This window comes from Myzus persicae, unplaced genomic scaffold, assembly GCF_001856785.1.
Source record: "Myzus persicae strain clone G006 unplaced genomic scaffold, MPER_G0061.0, whole genome shotgun sequence".
Taxonomy (NCBI): domain Eukaryota; kingdom Metazoa; phylum Arthropoda; class Insecta; order Hemiptera; family Aphididae; genus Myzus; species Myzus persicae.
This window is the reverse complement of record NW_019101405.1, coordinates 282,855-296,744: the sequence shown is the minus strand read 5'-3', so window position 1 is coordinate 296,744 and position 13,890 is coordinate 282,855. Positions and strand designations below refer to the sequence as shown.

Here is a 13,890-nt window from a genome sequence, read left to right as displayed (position 1 = left end):
TGGGGGAGAGAGGAGGAGGTTGACAGGGAGTATGTGTGTGACTGCACGTCTGCACCACCAGACTCAAAGATATTGATAATTGGCTTTTCATAAATGTTCCAATACGCCATAATAATTTACTTTTAAATTTGATGTACCTATGTACATGTATGATATTCAAAAAAAATATTAAATATTTACTTACCAGCTACTGTGCTGCATTTTGCATATTGTTATACGGTATAATTTTATTTGGCTATTATTTTCTAAATAACAGTGAGAATGTTTCAGCTGATTGTTTTGGTTGATTGCAAATTATAAGCTTCCAAATTAAAATTCTCTCGATTGATACCTATTTTGAAATTATGTTATAGTCAATATTAACGATAATAATTTCAACTAGAACTATAAAGGGGAAATAGAGTATATTTTACTTGCCCACATACAATTATATATATTATACTGTCCGATAAAATGTTAAAACTGGTCTGCCTAAAAGCTAGCACCCTCGAAAAAACTGAAATAACGCCTCTGATTTACCTATACATATAGGTGCCTACCTACCACTTATATGTTATCTTTATCATATATGTAATATACAATATATGTGTAATCCACATACAGTCAGCGTCATCGTTTATATTTTAGATTCGGACAGGCTATGAGTTGTTTTCAATTAGTCTTAACTAAAAATTATATAGGAATATACTTAGTCATATTAACTCATAATAGTTTCTTAAATATCAAATTAACTCGACCTTGTTTTTGTACATTTATTACATCTTATAACTTATTTCACTGTAAAAGTGTAATATATTGGATAAACTTGCCTCGTAACTAATTTCAAATTGTTGACTTTAAAAATGGCATACCTACATAAAAATAGATATTTGACACAAATTATTTGTTAAAATAATAATATTAAAAAATAACAGTAATTGAATAAACCTAAAACGCGTTTATTGAATTAAGAACAAAAATATATTAACGTCGTATTAGAATTTCGCTGTTTTTGTTTTAAGGTTATATCATTATACACTGTTGACACCAAACCAATACAGCTAGCTATTATACCTATTGATGATATTATTATTATTTATTATACGATCATATCTACATACACGCGTCCGTCTGTATACGATCTCATCACTCGTCGTGTGGCACGTATATTATAGTCTTATAACGTCTGCAAAATGATGACAAAAACAGTGGACACTTGTTGGAAAACAAAACGAAAGAAAAAAAGGGGAAAAAACCGGGACGCGCGCGCGTTCCGTACGGCTTCGAAAAGCCCATCTGTTCGGTTACAGTGGTTGCGTCCGGCGGACACGTGACGTCACCGCACCAGCAACAGGCGGAGGGCATCAACACGCGAAGGTGGTATATACGTTATAATAGCGGCCACCTCTTGTCTGTTCGTCTACCGGCGGGTTCTTTTCAGTCTTGCACGACAACCCGCGAGTTCCACATTACCGGCGGTAGTGGACATCGGGTTTTATTCTCCCGATATTTAACACGCTCTGCGTGTTTGTTCGCTAGTTCGTTAGTTTTTTTTTTCTAATAATATTATAAATAATACACTAACAAAACTTAAGAAAAAAAAATATTTAATAAATAATCATAGTTTTTAAATTTCCTTAAAATTTTTTACTAATTTTTTTTTTAAAACCGTATTGTGAAGTGCATCGAGTAAAAGTGATACGTTATATTAATACAACAATAATCGTTTATTTGTATTTTGTGTTCGCGTTTATTCGCACTGTGTGATACACTATCATGTACATCGAACACACGTGACAGAAAATGCCAAAATACGGTAAGTACCTCCTCTATGTAGAGATGGATTTGAAAAAATAAATTAGTTATAGTTATATTTTTCTGCCATATATAGGTAATCTTTTTTAGATAGTTCAATTTTAAAAAAAAATTATAAGAAGTCTCATTGTTTAGGTTCTTAAATTGTTATTAAAATCGTAGATATAATATAAATTCAATATTTGGTACCTAGGTGGCTAGATTATGATAATCAATTACGTATAATAATATCTAGTTACTCTAATAAATGTTGCCAACACACCTTAAACACTTCACTTAAGCACGATTTAATTTTGCAGAATATAATAGGTAGGAATAAAGAACATTCATGAAATAGTTTCCAATCACTTTTATATTTTATATGTTTTATAAGTTGTCTATATTTTAATTTGAACAAGTGTTTATTCACCTGCAGATGAATCAGAATGTGAACAAAATAATTTAATACGGTCCTTGAGGTTCATAATCTAATATTAAAAACGTATATACGCAATTAATATTTGGGCCATACGACATGTTTGCAATTATAAATATTTAAATTCTATTCAAATTTTAAAGCCATAGCAGATGATTATTTTCTTTGACGCTACCACTACTGACAAACCTACAATTTAATGATGTGACTTCGTGTAGGTGCAATAATATCTGTAAGATCTGAACACTGAATTATGGTGCATTATGCACATGAAAATATTTTTAAAAGACTAAAAATTTAATTTTCAATGTACTAAAATTTGATTTATTTTATGGGAAATAAAAAAAGTGAAAATATTATCTTTAAATAATGTTTTTTTTCTTAAAAATGCAATCGTGATGAATAACTATGAACAGAAAAGTGTAAGTTTTTATTAGTGTTGTCCCAATGACTTTCTAAAACGTAAACTAATCCAAACACGGTTCGAAAGTGATATATTATACACTACCATCTACATAAATTAAGTTGACAAGTTTGCCTACACATTCGGTATTGTCATTAAAATTAGTATTTGTACATGTAAAGTCTTAATTTTCGTTTGTACCTATATAGTCTTACACTATTTTTAAATCGTTGGTTTATTTCCAACTGATATCTCGTGACTTACAAACATGTTTTTATTTTTGGGGGGAAAACTTTTCTTTCAAACATGCCATGCCGGAATGAAACACTTTCGTCACGGTTCGCTACACGCAATGCAGCCCTTGTGTTAAAAGTAAACGTGACTGTATAAGCAACAGTTGGACGGGTTGTGTCAAATGCTTGAAAATAATTAAATAATTTATGCGCGTTTAAGCCTTCGCATAGACAGGGAAATTATCAAAACAGTTTAGAAAAATTAGCCAGACACTTATAGGTTAGCTGTAGGGTACGGGAAAAAACCACGAAGGACTTCGCCCCCGCATTTACCTACTAGGTATAATAATAAATTGGTATGTTGAATAAAATTGGTTTTTATTATTCACATTGCCTTGAAATTAAATTTGAACTGAGAAATAAATGCATTACATTTTTAGTATAAACGTATTGCACAGTATTGTTTAGAATTTATAACTACAGAATTAACTTGTTACAGAAAAAAAATAACCCGTTTTTATAATTAATTTTTACATACATAACCATAAAATTATAGTTTTCATCGGTTTATTCAATTTTGTATGCATTTAAATGATTATACTCATAATTCATATCGCTTAATTTATTAAAATCTATTATAATAAATAAAATGCATTAAAAATAATATAATATACTTTTACATCTTTTTTTTTATAAACGCGTACCAAAATTATATCATGTTATCAACTCGTTTCGAGCATATACAGGTAGACCGTACACACAAACTGTATACGACAGGTGTTAACCAGGGGGTCCTAGATTAACCACAAAACAGGCCATTACATTAGAACACATTTTTTTTCCAGTAACAATGTAACATTGACAACACTTATTTTTCAACAAAACATAATAATATTAAAAACGTTATCGGACAAATAATTGTATGATGAAGCGTTGCTGCTGGATATAAATTATAAAAGCGAGAAATCTATAAATTATTATAAGCCAGTAAAATAATAGTTATAATAATAATAATAATAATAATAATTCCGGAAATTGTTTTAAGTGCACGCTTCATTGACTGTGTACACATATAGTTCATATAGCTGTCAAATGCTACTGTTTTTTTTTCGATACATACAATGGTATTTATCGATTATAATTAAGACTAATGATATTTTATTATTTTTTCAATTATTTCAACCAAATCCTTTCATAATAAGTGTTTTGGGGTACATTCATAGTTTTTGCAAAATCATTGCGCAGGAAACGAGGAATGAAGGTTGACCAAGGGTCTTTCAGGCTCGATATTATTGTTACATCACTTTGGGGGGTGACTCGATTGAAGTTTTTGTATACACGCAACACGCCCATTTACAAATTCTATTTGCTAACCAATAAAATTGGAATTCAAAAAAATGATATATGGTTTAATAACTGGTCAAATTTGTCTAACAAAATAGGGATGATAAATAAATAATAATACAACATAAGTAAGAACATAAACAAATAATATCTTTATTCTAAATCAAGTATACTTATCATTAACTGGTTATAAAATAAGTGCATGTTATTGTTATTTAATAAAATTATTAATATTTCAGGGCTTATTTTAGTATTTTAAGTATCAAAAGTGCTACTTGATTTAAAATTGTATGTTCAATAGCATTGATAATTCCACTATTATGTAAAATTAATAAGTGTAGCCGTGCATAGGCCGATTTTTAAAACTATAGGAAGTACCGTAATGTACTTATCAAATTGAACATAATATGCAAAAAACATATTTCTTTTTACATTCAGTATTCTAGTATAATTCTATACGTGAACACACTAATAAAAATTGCCAATTATTTTTATACAAAAACTAACTTTCTTTCGTCTTTGAAAAATGAAAATAACGGTGATTATGTAGATACGTAAGTGATAAATTAATAATAATAATAATAATAAAATATTTTTAAGTTTAGTGTATTGTATAAAATCATCAAAAAAATAATGTACCTAAATAATTTATCTGTGAAAAACGATACATTTGCTTCTAATTGTTGAACTACAACTTAATTATCATAATATAATATAATATAATATAATATATAGTATTCAAATTAAAAGTCAAGTTATACTTTTATTAGGCAGTCAATATTTTTATTAAAAAAAAAGATTGTACAAAATCTATTAAAAATCGTTTTAATTCTTTATTAAAGGTATATACAACTAATATAGATAAACTAATATAACTAATAAATGGTAAATTAAGTGTATAAATAAATACTTTTCTTAACTTTACATTAAAATATATTATTATTTTTTATAAAGTTATTAATTCCATCGCGACTAAATACAACGATAGTTATTACGATTGTCTTGTGTATTATCCATGTATATATAAATATATGTATAGTGTATACAACAACTAGATAGCCGTCTTATTCTTATCGTTGAAGTCAACCGCTATTTGAAAAGCAGAAAGCAGGCAACGTTTACAAGACAGTATATAATATGTTTAAGTATCTAAACATTGCCTGTTTTTTTTTAAGTGGTAGCCGATTTAAACGTCAAAGTATAAAGATAGTATGTATAAGACTCGTTAAAGTTTACTATTCATTTGTCGTAATTAAATTGAAAAACAACTGAGTTGGAGATAAATGCCTATTATAATACATACCGTATAGCTATATTTATCCATATCTACACCAATAATATTCCTATAAATCACATGCGATGTATAATATATGTTCATGAAACGAAGTAGTTTTTCACCAAACTGTATGTATTATAAATTACAATATTCTTACTATTTTAATTTCATTTTAAATTACTTTTCCCGCGAACTCATATGCCCAATAATTTATTGACGGTTCTGTCCATTACATAATATCAAATATTACTATTATTATTATTATTATTATCATCATGAATTATGATTATCATCATAATTATTCATTATTGTCCAACGAGCGTTCGGAAACCGTCATAAAGTTATTGTAACGCACGCTATACTCCAGCTGTACATACCGATGTATATAACACGCCTATAACGTGCATTCGCTTCGTCCGGGAGACTCTGCGACGACCGAGTGAAATATTATATTATTATCGGCGTGTATGACTTACACCTCTACCGGGCAATAAAAACTAAAAAAAAAAAATCAAGATGAAAATAAAAATCTCATTTCACGGTGGTGCGAACTTTGACGATCGTTGGAGATAAAAAAAAAAAATAATAATATGTCGACCGAATAATAATGTTATAATATTATTACATCGAGCGCCAAGGACGTGCAGCGTATTATACCTTTAACAACCTATACCCGTGTATGAAAATATCATAATATTATGTTGAAAAAAATCCTCCGCTTAGATCCGTGGCGACGATGATGGGAGGGAGGGTCAAAGGGGGCACGTTATAGTTTTGCCCTTCTCCTACCACCCGGGGGCCCGCCTGGTGTCAATCGGTTGATTTGATTTTTGCATAGTCACGGCGCCGCGTTACACATATTATTATTATATATTATATATTAACATTATTATTATACACGCGCACGCGTTGCCGACAACCGCGGCGGTCGATTATACTTAGACACGTCCGTCTCTGCCTGTAGCTACCACCATCGGCATGTCTGCGAATTATTTCAGAAACGTTAAAAAAACATCCAATATATACCTAGGTACTAGCAGATACGCTTGTTATTATAGAGTCTCGAACAGCGATTATTCTGATGCCTCGTGATTGTTTTTCGGTTCCATATGATTTCGGTTTAGGTATATTTAAAATTAAAAATAAAATCAAGGGTTATACTATATGCTAGCGCCGAAAAAATCAAGGTTCTATAAGATAAAATCAATGAAAATGCTTTTTCAAATAAAATTGTATTCGATTCGAACGCAGAAACTTGTACATTGTGACTAGTGGTATGTTGATCTGAAGAGATGATATAAAAAATAATTATTTAGAAAAGTTGAACATATTTCATATGTTCGTAGTATAACATTAGGCACTTACTTATATTGTGTGGTGTCGGTGGACCTGCTAATGATATTTTCTTTATACACTGACTTCTATAGAAAGTATTCTGTTAGATTTTGTAATCAACGATATCTATTGCAGGGGTTGTAGAGAGTTTTCACGGCTATAGAACACCTTCGTCATTATTATTATTATTATTATTTGTCGAGATAATTAAAAATTGTATCTCTCTTACAATTCAGTCGCGTACAGAGACGACCGCACACCATATATTATTATTATGTATACATATAATGTATATTTTATTGTTTGTACTTAAACAACCCATTGAATATTAATATCAATTGTTCCCGTCCACGTTTAAGGGTTGGGCGTCAGTCGTTCCATCATTCACGGTCATATACGCGCTCGATAGTTTCATTTTTTAATTTAAATCTTTTTCTACCAAGACGGTCGTCATTGTTGCGACATAATGTCCGATTTGATAAACTTTCGAGTAGGTCTACTTCTACGATTTGTTTTATAGGTTTTTTCTGCATTCTTCGATTGCGTTATATTTAAAAAGAATAAAATTACGCATCAAAACTTGCGCTAAACAATGTTACGCAATTGCGCCCTTGAAGTGAATATAAATAAGAACAGAAAATGCACGTTATTATATTATTATACAAGCGAATGGATATCATATTATTTACCTTTGTCTGTTATTTGTTTTGTTACACTTAAGTAATCGGCCGGTCCGAAGTTTTTTGATTGTTCGATGTGACACCTATGGTGGGCACCTACGTTTTAGACGAAATAAAAAATACATACGTTTAATTCAAATAATCGCATACATTATAAAATATCACACATGGGTATTAACTATATTATGAACATTTCAAACGGAGTATTTAATTCAACATCGTCGATGAGGGTCCCTCATAATATTATAATACACCAATAGCGTATATTATTCAACCTCCATTATTGAACATTACAATAATGTATATTACATATTATATTATATCGTGGCAATGCGGTCGGCGTTTCGTGTTATCTATAATATAATAATATACAGACCTATATACTATAAATTTTATTTTCTACACATATTTATTGCGCTTTACCTTTGATATGTTTTGTTTACGTGTCGGCCCGCCCCCGTTCGCACGGCGTGATTTAGGGCGAAATCGTTTGCACCGCAAACCGGGTGGGTGAGCAACGACGGTGGGGGGGTTTGATTAATATTGTTTTGGCCGTTCCGTCAAACTGCGGTCGGACCGTGTGTTGTTCTGCAATAGTGTACACTGTTTCATAACGAGTCCGTACAAGGAAAGTACAAGTTTATACGGCGTTTATATTATATGTTATATTGTAACACGCTGCGAGATTGAATAATAATAATAATATTAGCAACACGAAGAGCCGACAGCACACTTCTCCGTTTTGTGCTGTTCGTATTTTCATATCTATTTTTCATTTTATGTAATACCTCAAAACTTGCATATTCCGATCGGCAGTTTTTCGATATTTCTCAAGTGCAATTATCGTTTATCCTTTTCGAGCGTACCAAAAACAAGAAGCCACTGTATAAATAATATCGTATAATCGCTTCTGTCGGTGACGTTCGTTTTGTGAATCTTAATATTATTACGACGATCCGGCAGAGTGCCCAGACCTTTCACGTCTGGGAGTTTTTTTCCAACATGTAGGATGATTGTCTTACCGAAACACACGTACTATTTTTTTTTTTTAATATATTATATTTGCATTTTGCATCCCGCCTGAAACACGGGTGCGCTATAAAGCCACATGTGACATAAATGTAATTTTATGCAAACACGGCAAGCGACCTCGACGAAGATGTAATGTACGTACATCGAGTAATCGAACGACATATGGAATATAAATAGTCAACAACCTTCGAAGTCTGCATTGTTTATTCCTATCAATTCGTTTAGGCTTTCGACCAAATTGTATTAACAAAATGCCGAATTTAGATTAATTCGTTTTTTTTTTTTTTTGTATTGCAAATGTAAGAATTACGTTATGCCATTTGAATTCCGTCGGGTGAAGGCCAGTGTATAAATCTCAAATAATATTGTTCGTCACAATGCTCTGTTTTACTTTCTTTCCGTAACAAGTAACGCGCGCTCGTGTACAGAGCGAACGCGTTCAGATATACAACGACAACAACGAACACAAAAATGAATAAAATAAACCAGTGTGTGGGAGAGCAGAATTGAAAGTGAAATATTTTTCTAAACAAGTCGTGGCGACCTTTTTTGAACTGGTCAACCACTTTTTTTCTTAAACACTAACTAGATCCGAACGTATTTTATATGTACACGCTCTATTCGTGTACGTTAAATTATATCATTATTGATGAATATGGTATAACGGCTGAACACGCGTTGCTACATGTTTTTTAAATTATATTCTTACTGCAGAGGTGGTCATTTGTCGATTTGTCATATTTTATTGTGTATATGCATTGACCAGCGTCTGAAACACGAATTGATGTTATATTTTCGTGAAAAATTCGGGAGCTTATCGAAAGTGTATATTATGTGTTTATTTGATCATAATAATATACTTATTATTATTATTATTATTAGGTCCATACATCGCTGTACAAATTAAAATAAGACCAAAACGATAATAATTCACTTTCGCTCTGTCCGAGATCAGTGATGCACGAAATGTCCATTTACACGATCCAATGATCTGTTACACAACCGTTAGAGAATTATCGAAATAATTATGGATGTGCGAATAGTATCTGTTTTCGACATATTTTGGTATATTATGGTAAATTGTTACCTAGTTATTGCATGTTTTTGGTTTGCCGTATACGGTACACGCTTAAAAACGAATTATCACATGCACGTGGAGTTTACAAATATGAACAAAAATGAAAAGGGATAAATATTTTGTTTTACTCTTTAACTAGGCGGTTAGAAGGTGGTTTTTTTATGACCAGTAACATGATACACATCAGCTGCAGCTGAGAAGATCACCTTGAGACGAATTCATAAGTAGCAATAGGGTCTCCCAGACGGGTTAAAACAATTATACAAAATATTTGGTACAGCGAAAACTTGATGATAATACATTCAAATGTTATGACTGAGAACAGAATTCGACTCTCTCCTCATGACTTATGGTGTTATACCATATTTGGCTTTGCCCAATTTCGTTGTTTCCTTTTACCTGAGAGCTTACCGAAAATGGGAATAGGAAATCCGTGAACAGGTTAGTGATTGAACTATAGAAATTAAAATTTAACAACTTTTTTTCAAACCCTAAAACCTTTTATTATTTTAAAGAAAAACAATTTTAATGTCAATTAAATACTGCGATAATAATAATATACATACATATAAATCAAAATCAATGTTTTTAAATAAACTACGTTTTAGTTTAAAAAAAATATGTAAAAGTACTTTCAAATCAACAAAAAAATAATTCAAGTCTACATTTTAAACTGAGTAATTTGAATGTTTATCAAATAACTTTTATTGTAATACCTTGAATTCAAAAAAATAAACATTTAAACGTATAAGCTCAATAAATAAATACAAAATAATGGTAGGTACCCATAAGTACCTACCTACATATTATTTTTTTTTTATTACACATTAATAATATGTACAAATACTTAATTGCAGATACTTACAAACTGGAATTTAATTTCCAACTAAAAAATCTTTAAAATTGTTTTTTAGAACTCGTTATCCTTATAGTAATGTTTATATTTGTTCAACGTTATGCAATGACATTGTTTGTTAAAAGCCAATTACCATTGAGTCATTTGACATTGGACAAATAATAACTTTTCTCACAAAATATTAAACATAAGTTGACGAAGGTATTAACATTTAACATTCATTATGTGACACGTCAAATCAGCTGCAATATATCATCATAGTAATGCCGTGATTTATGTTTTAAAATATCGAAAACATTACGGTCCTGTCGCGGCTCTATGGGTACGGTATGGCTAGGTAAGTCATTGACGTAAGACGCGTAGTTTTTACGGCTATGTCGAGATCGAATCAGGATAATTATTTGATTCCTACGCCTATGGCATATATAATATATACTGTGTAGGTACTATTATGTAGTTTATAATATATACACACATGGCAAATATAAGTGCAGCAACAATAATTAATGCGTAATCATTTTCATCCGGATTACAACCATTATATTATATTCCAAGTCCTTGAACATTCGAGACTCGCGTAAGACAACACCGAGGCTCGGCGAAAAATTTGCACACAAGGCGTAGGCCATTAGGTATTGTGTGCGAAAGAAAAAATTGCATTTAATTAACGGCTGGTCTTAAAATCGGCGCCGTCGCCTCGCTCATCATACATGCACGCGACCCAGTGCAGGACGGTCTCGGCTGCAGCAGCCGTATATCGGCGAATCGATCTGCGCGAAATGATTTCGTGTGACGCAATATGTGGACACGATGGGTAAACAATCATTTGAAATTGGAAACGCCGAGAATTTACCGGAACGGAAATTTTAAAAAATGCATTAGTCGGCAGTCGCAACTGGTTCGCCGCGGCCTTGCGCCCGGAGACCGCGCCCGCCGCACACTTATAAATTCTCACAAGAAACTTTCCAACCCAATACGCGGCACGTTATAGGTATAGGTATTAACGGTCATAGCGTGTATCGGTGGGTCGGATAACGCAAAAACTATAATATATTTTATTATTTGTGTATAATATTTGCGCGTGCACCTACCTATTTGTATGTATACACACATATTATAGTCGTACACACTTTCTACAATATTAATTCGCATTTCGAACTATATATTATGATATTATAATTTATATCGTTATCGTCCATATAATTACACAGCTCACGCCGAAAACAAACGTCAACCGTCGACGTGGTTAGATCGACACATTTCGTCTCGAGTCTATCCCGAGAAGGTATTTATATTAATTATAGGTGTCCCCCCCCCCCCATCAATACTCGGCACGTCGTATTACGTTATTCCGGTGATTGACTATATAATGTGTATACGCACAATATAATATAATATTTACGTGTCGCGTCGTTAACCCGCGATAAGACGTCATTATGCATCCGTTCGCGGTGGACCTCATCCTCGCGCTTCACGACTGGCCGGGTTCTCGACCTTGCGGAAAACCGCAATTTTTTCGTTCAAATAATCGCACAGTAACGACAATAATACACGGATTACTGCGAACCCGCCTAATGAGGATATCGAGGGCTGTCCGACAAGACCCGTACAAAAAGACAGCTAGTAAAGTGTATTACGCGTATACAGTTTATAAAATATTATTACATTGTATACAGATTGGTATACCTACCCAACCATTATTATAGAAAATTACGCACGAATTATGAGACATTCGTTTGTAGACTTGGTGTATCCAAGTACATTTTTACGGGTGATACGGCAAATATTTACAAAAAAAAATTTTAAACACAACTTTATTAAATGTATTGAACTTATGGTTATAATACCAGTGGTAGTTGATGGTTCAAAACGTATCTGACAATAATTTCAAATTCATATCGTCCATCCAGAGGGATGCGAATTCGAAACTCTCCCAAGACGCGTTATTTGGGTTCCCCCTTGCTTACTTTCACCAAAAAACCCGATCGACACCCGCGGGGTCTTGCGAAGTAATAGTTATTTCATATTATATATACATATATATATATACACGTTACCCTTTAAGTGGAACACGATATATTATTATATTGATATTTTATACAATACCTATGTATACATACATCGAAACAGTATATATCATGCGACTAGTACATGCGGCGCACTCATTTTTCATATGGACCACTTGCACCTGCCCTATCGTGTTCCTGCTCGGCCTCTTTGACCTTTGTGCGCATACCGATTGTCAACCTCACGGCGGTAGTTCCACGCCACCTCATGCGGTGCGCGCAACACCACCACCTCCGCCTCCGACGATAAATCTCGATCGAAATACCTTGACTTTGCCGTGTGATGTAGTAGCGGTGGTCTGGTATATACACATAACGCGCCTTGAGGACTCGACTGCAGTAGGTACATATGGCAGGAGGAAAACACGAGTGTAATATATAGTTATCCTGCAAGTCCTTATCGGCTGCCGAAAACGACGTGTTCCGTAAACGGTTTTTGTTGTCGGCCCGCTGCTGTGCACTGCTGCAGTCCTGCACACCAGTAATCGTGGAGAAAAATTAATAATTTTTTTCTTCGTTTTTTGAACACTCAATTATATGGGTAATAACCATCGTCTCAACTATAGGTACGTCTCGGTATCTCATAATATACTGTTCAGATGAGTGTCGTCGACCGCTAACTGCAGTATCCACGTCAATCATTCATCTGCACTGAATTAAAGATACGGTATTCTCAATTGAGTTTCTGCGATTAATATGTACGGCGACGTAATAATAATCGGATTTATACAGCGACCGCAATCGGTTTGAAATTGAACGAGCGGTGATTTCCTACCGGCAGACAAATCCACGGTTTTTTTTCTATATATTTCTTTTAGATTTCCCAAACAATAGGGGAAAAAACTGTCGCCTGATTGTCGTAATAGTAGGTACCTAATTACGGTGGATAAAAAATATTTATGTACATGTATATATATATATATATATATATTATATTCGGTCGATTTGACGACCAGAAACGTTCAAGGACACCGATGTCGGCAGTCATCAACAGTAGTGCACTCTACGACTCCACTCGCTCATATACGTAGGTATAGCTATGGTTTATACCAGATAGGCTATAGCCTGCAGTGACTGCATATCTGATGAAGTGAATCCGAATGCAGGTCTTTGACATTGTTGAAACCGCACGAGAGACATCCGCCTACTAGTTTTTATACAAACACGCGGTTGCCGAGCGCTGCACGATACGTATTTATCAATATGTATGTAAAGATATTATTATAATATGTACACTGGCGGAAAACCGTCTGCTAGGCAAACAAATAATAAATACGATAAAGCATTTTCTGTGCCCCGTCGATATGTAAATACGCCTAGCCGGATGCGATCTGTACGATAACGTTGGTCGTAGCGGAGACCACCGAGCGAACATCGC

At 33.1% G+C, this 13,890-nt stretch overlaps 1 protein-coding gene across 1 annotated transcript in view; it reads left to right on the top strand.

Annotated features, from left to right (window-relative positions):
• Positions 1-1,423: 1,423 nt before the first annotated feature.
• Positions 1,424-13,890, top strand: part of LOC111028956 — a 126,350-nt gene continuing 113,883 nt past the window's right edge. The window contains exon 1 of the mRNA XM_022307751.1: positions 1,424-1,795. Within this exon, the coding sequence (XP_022163443.1) occupies positions 1,783-1,795 (13 nt within the window). The 5' untranslated portion in view covers positions 1,424-1,782. The remainder of the gene's footprint in view (positions 1,796-13,890) is intronic.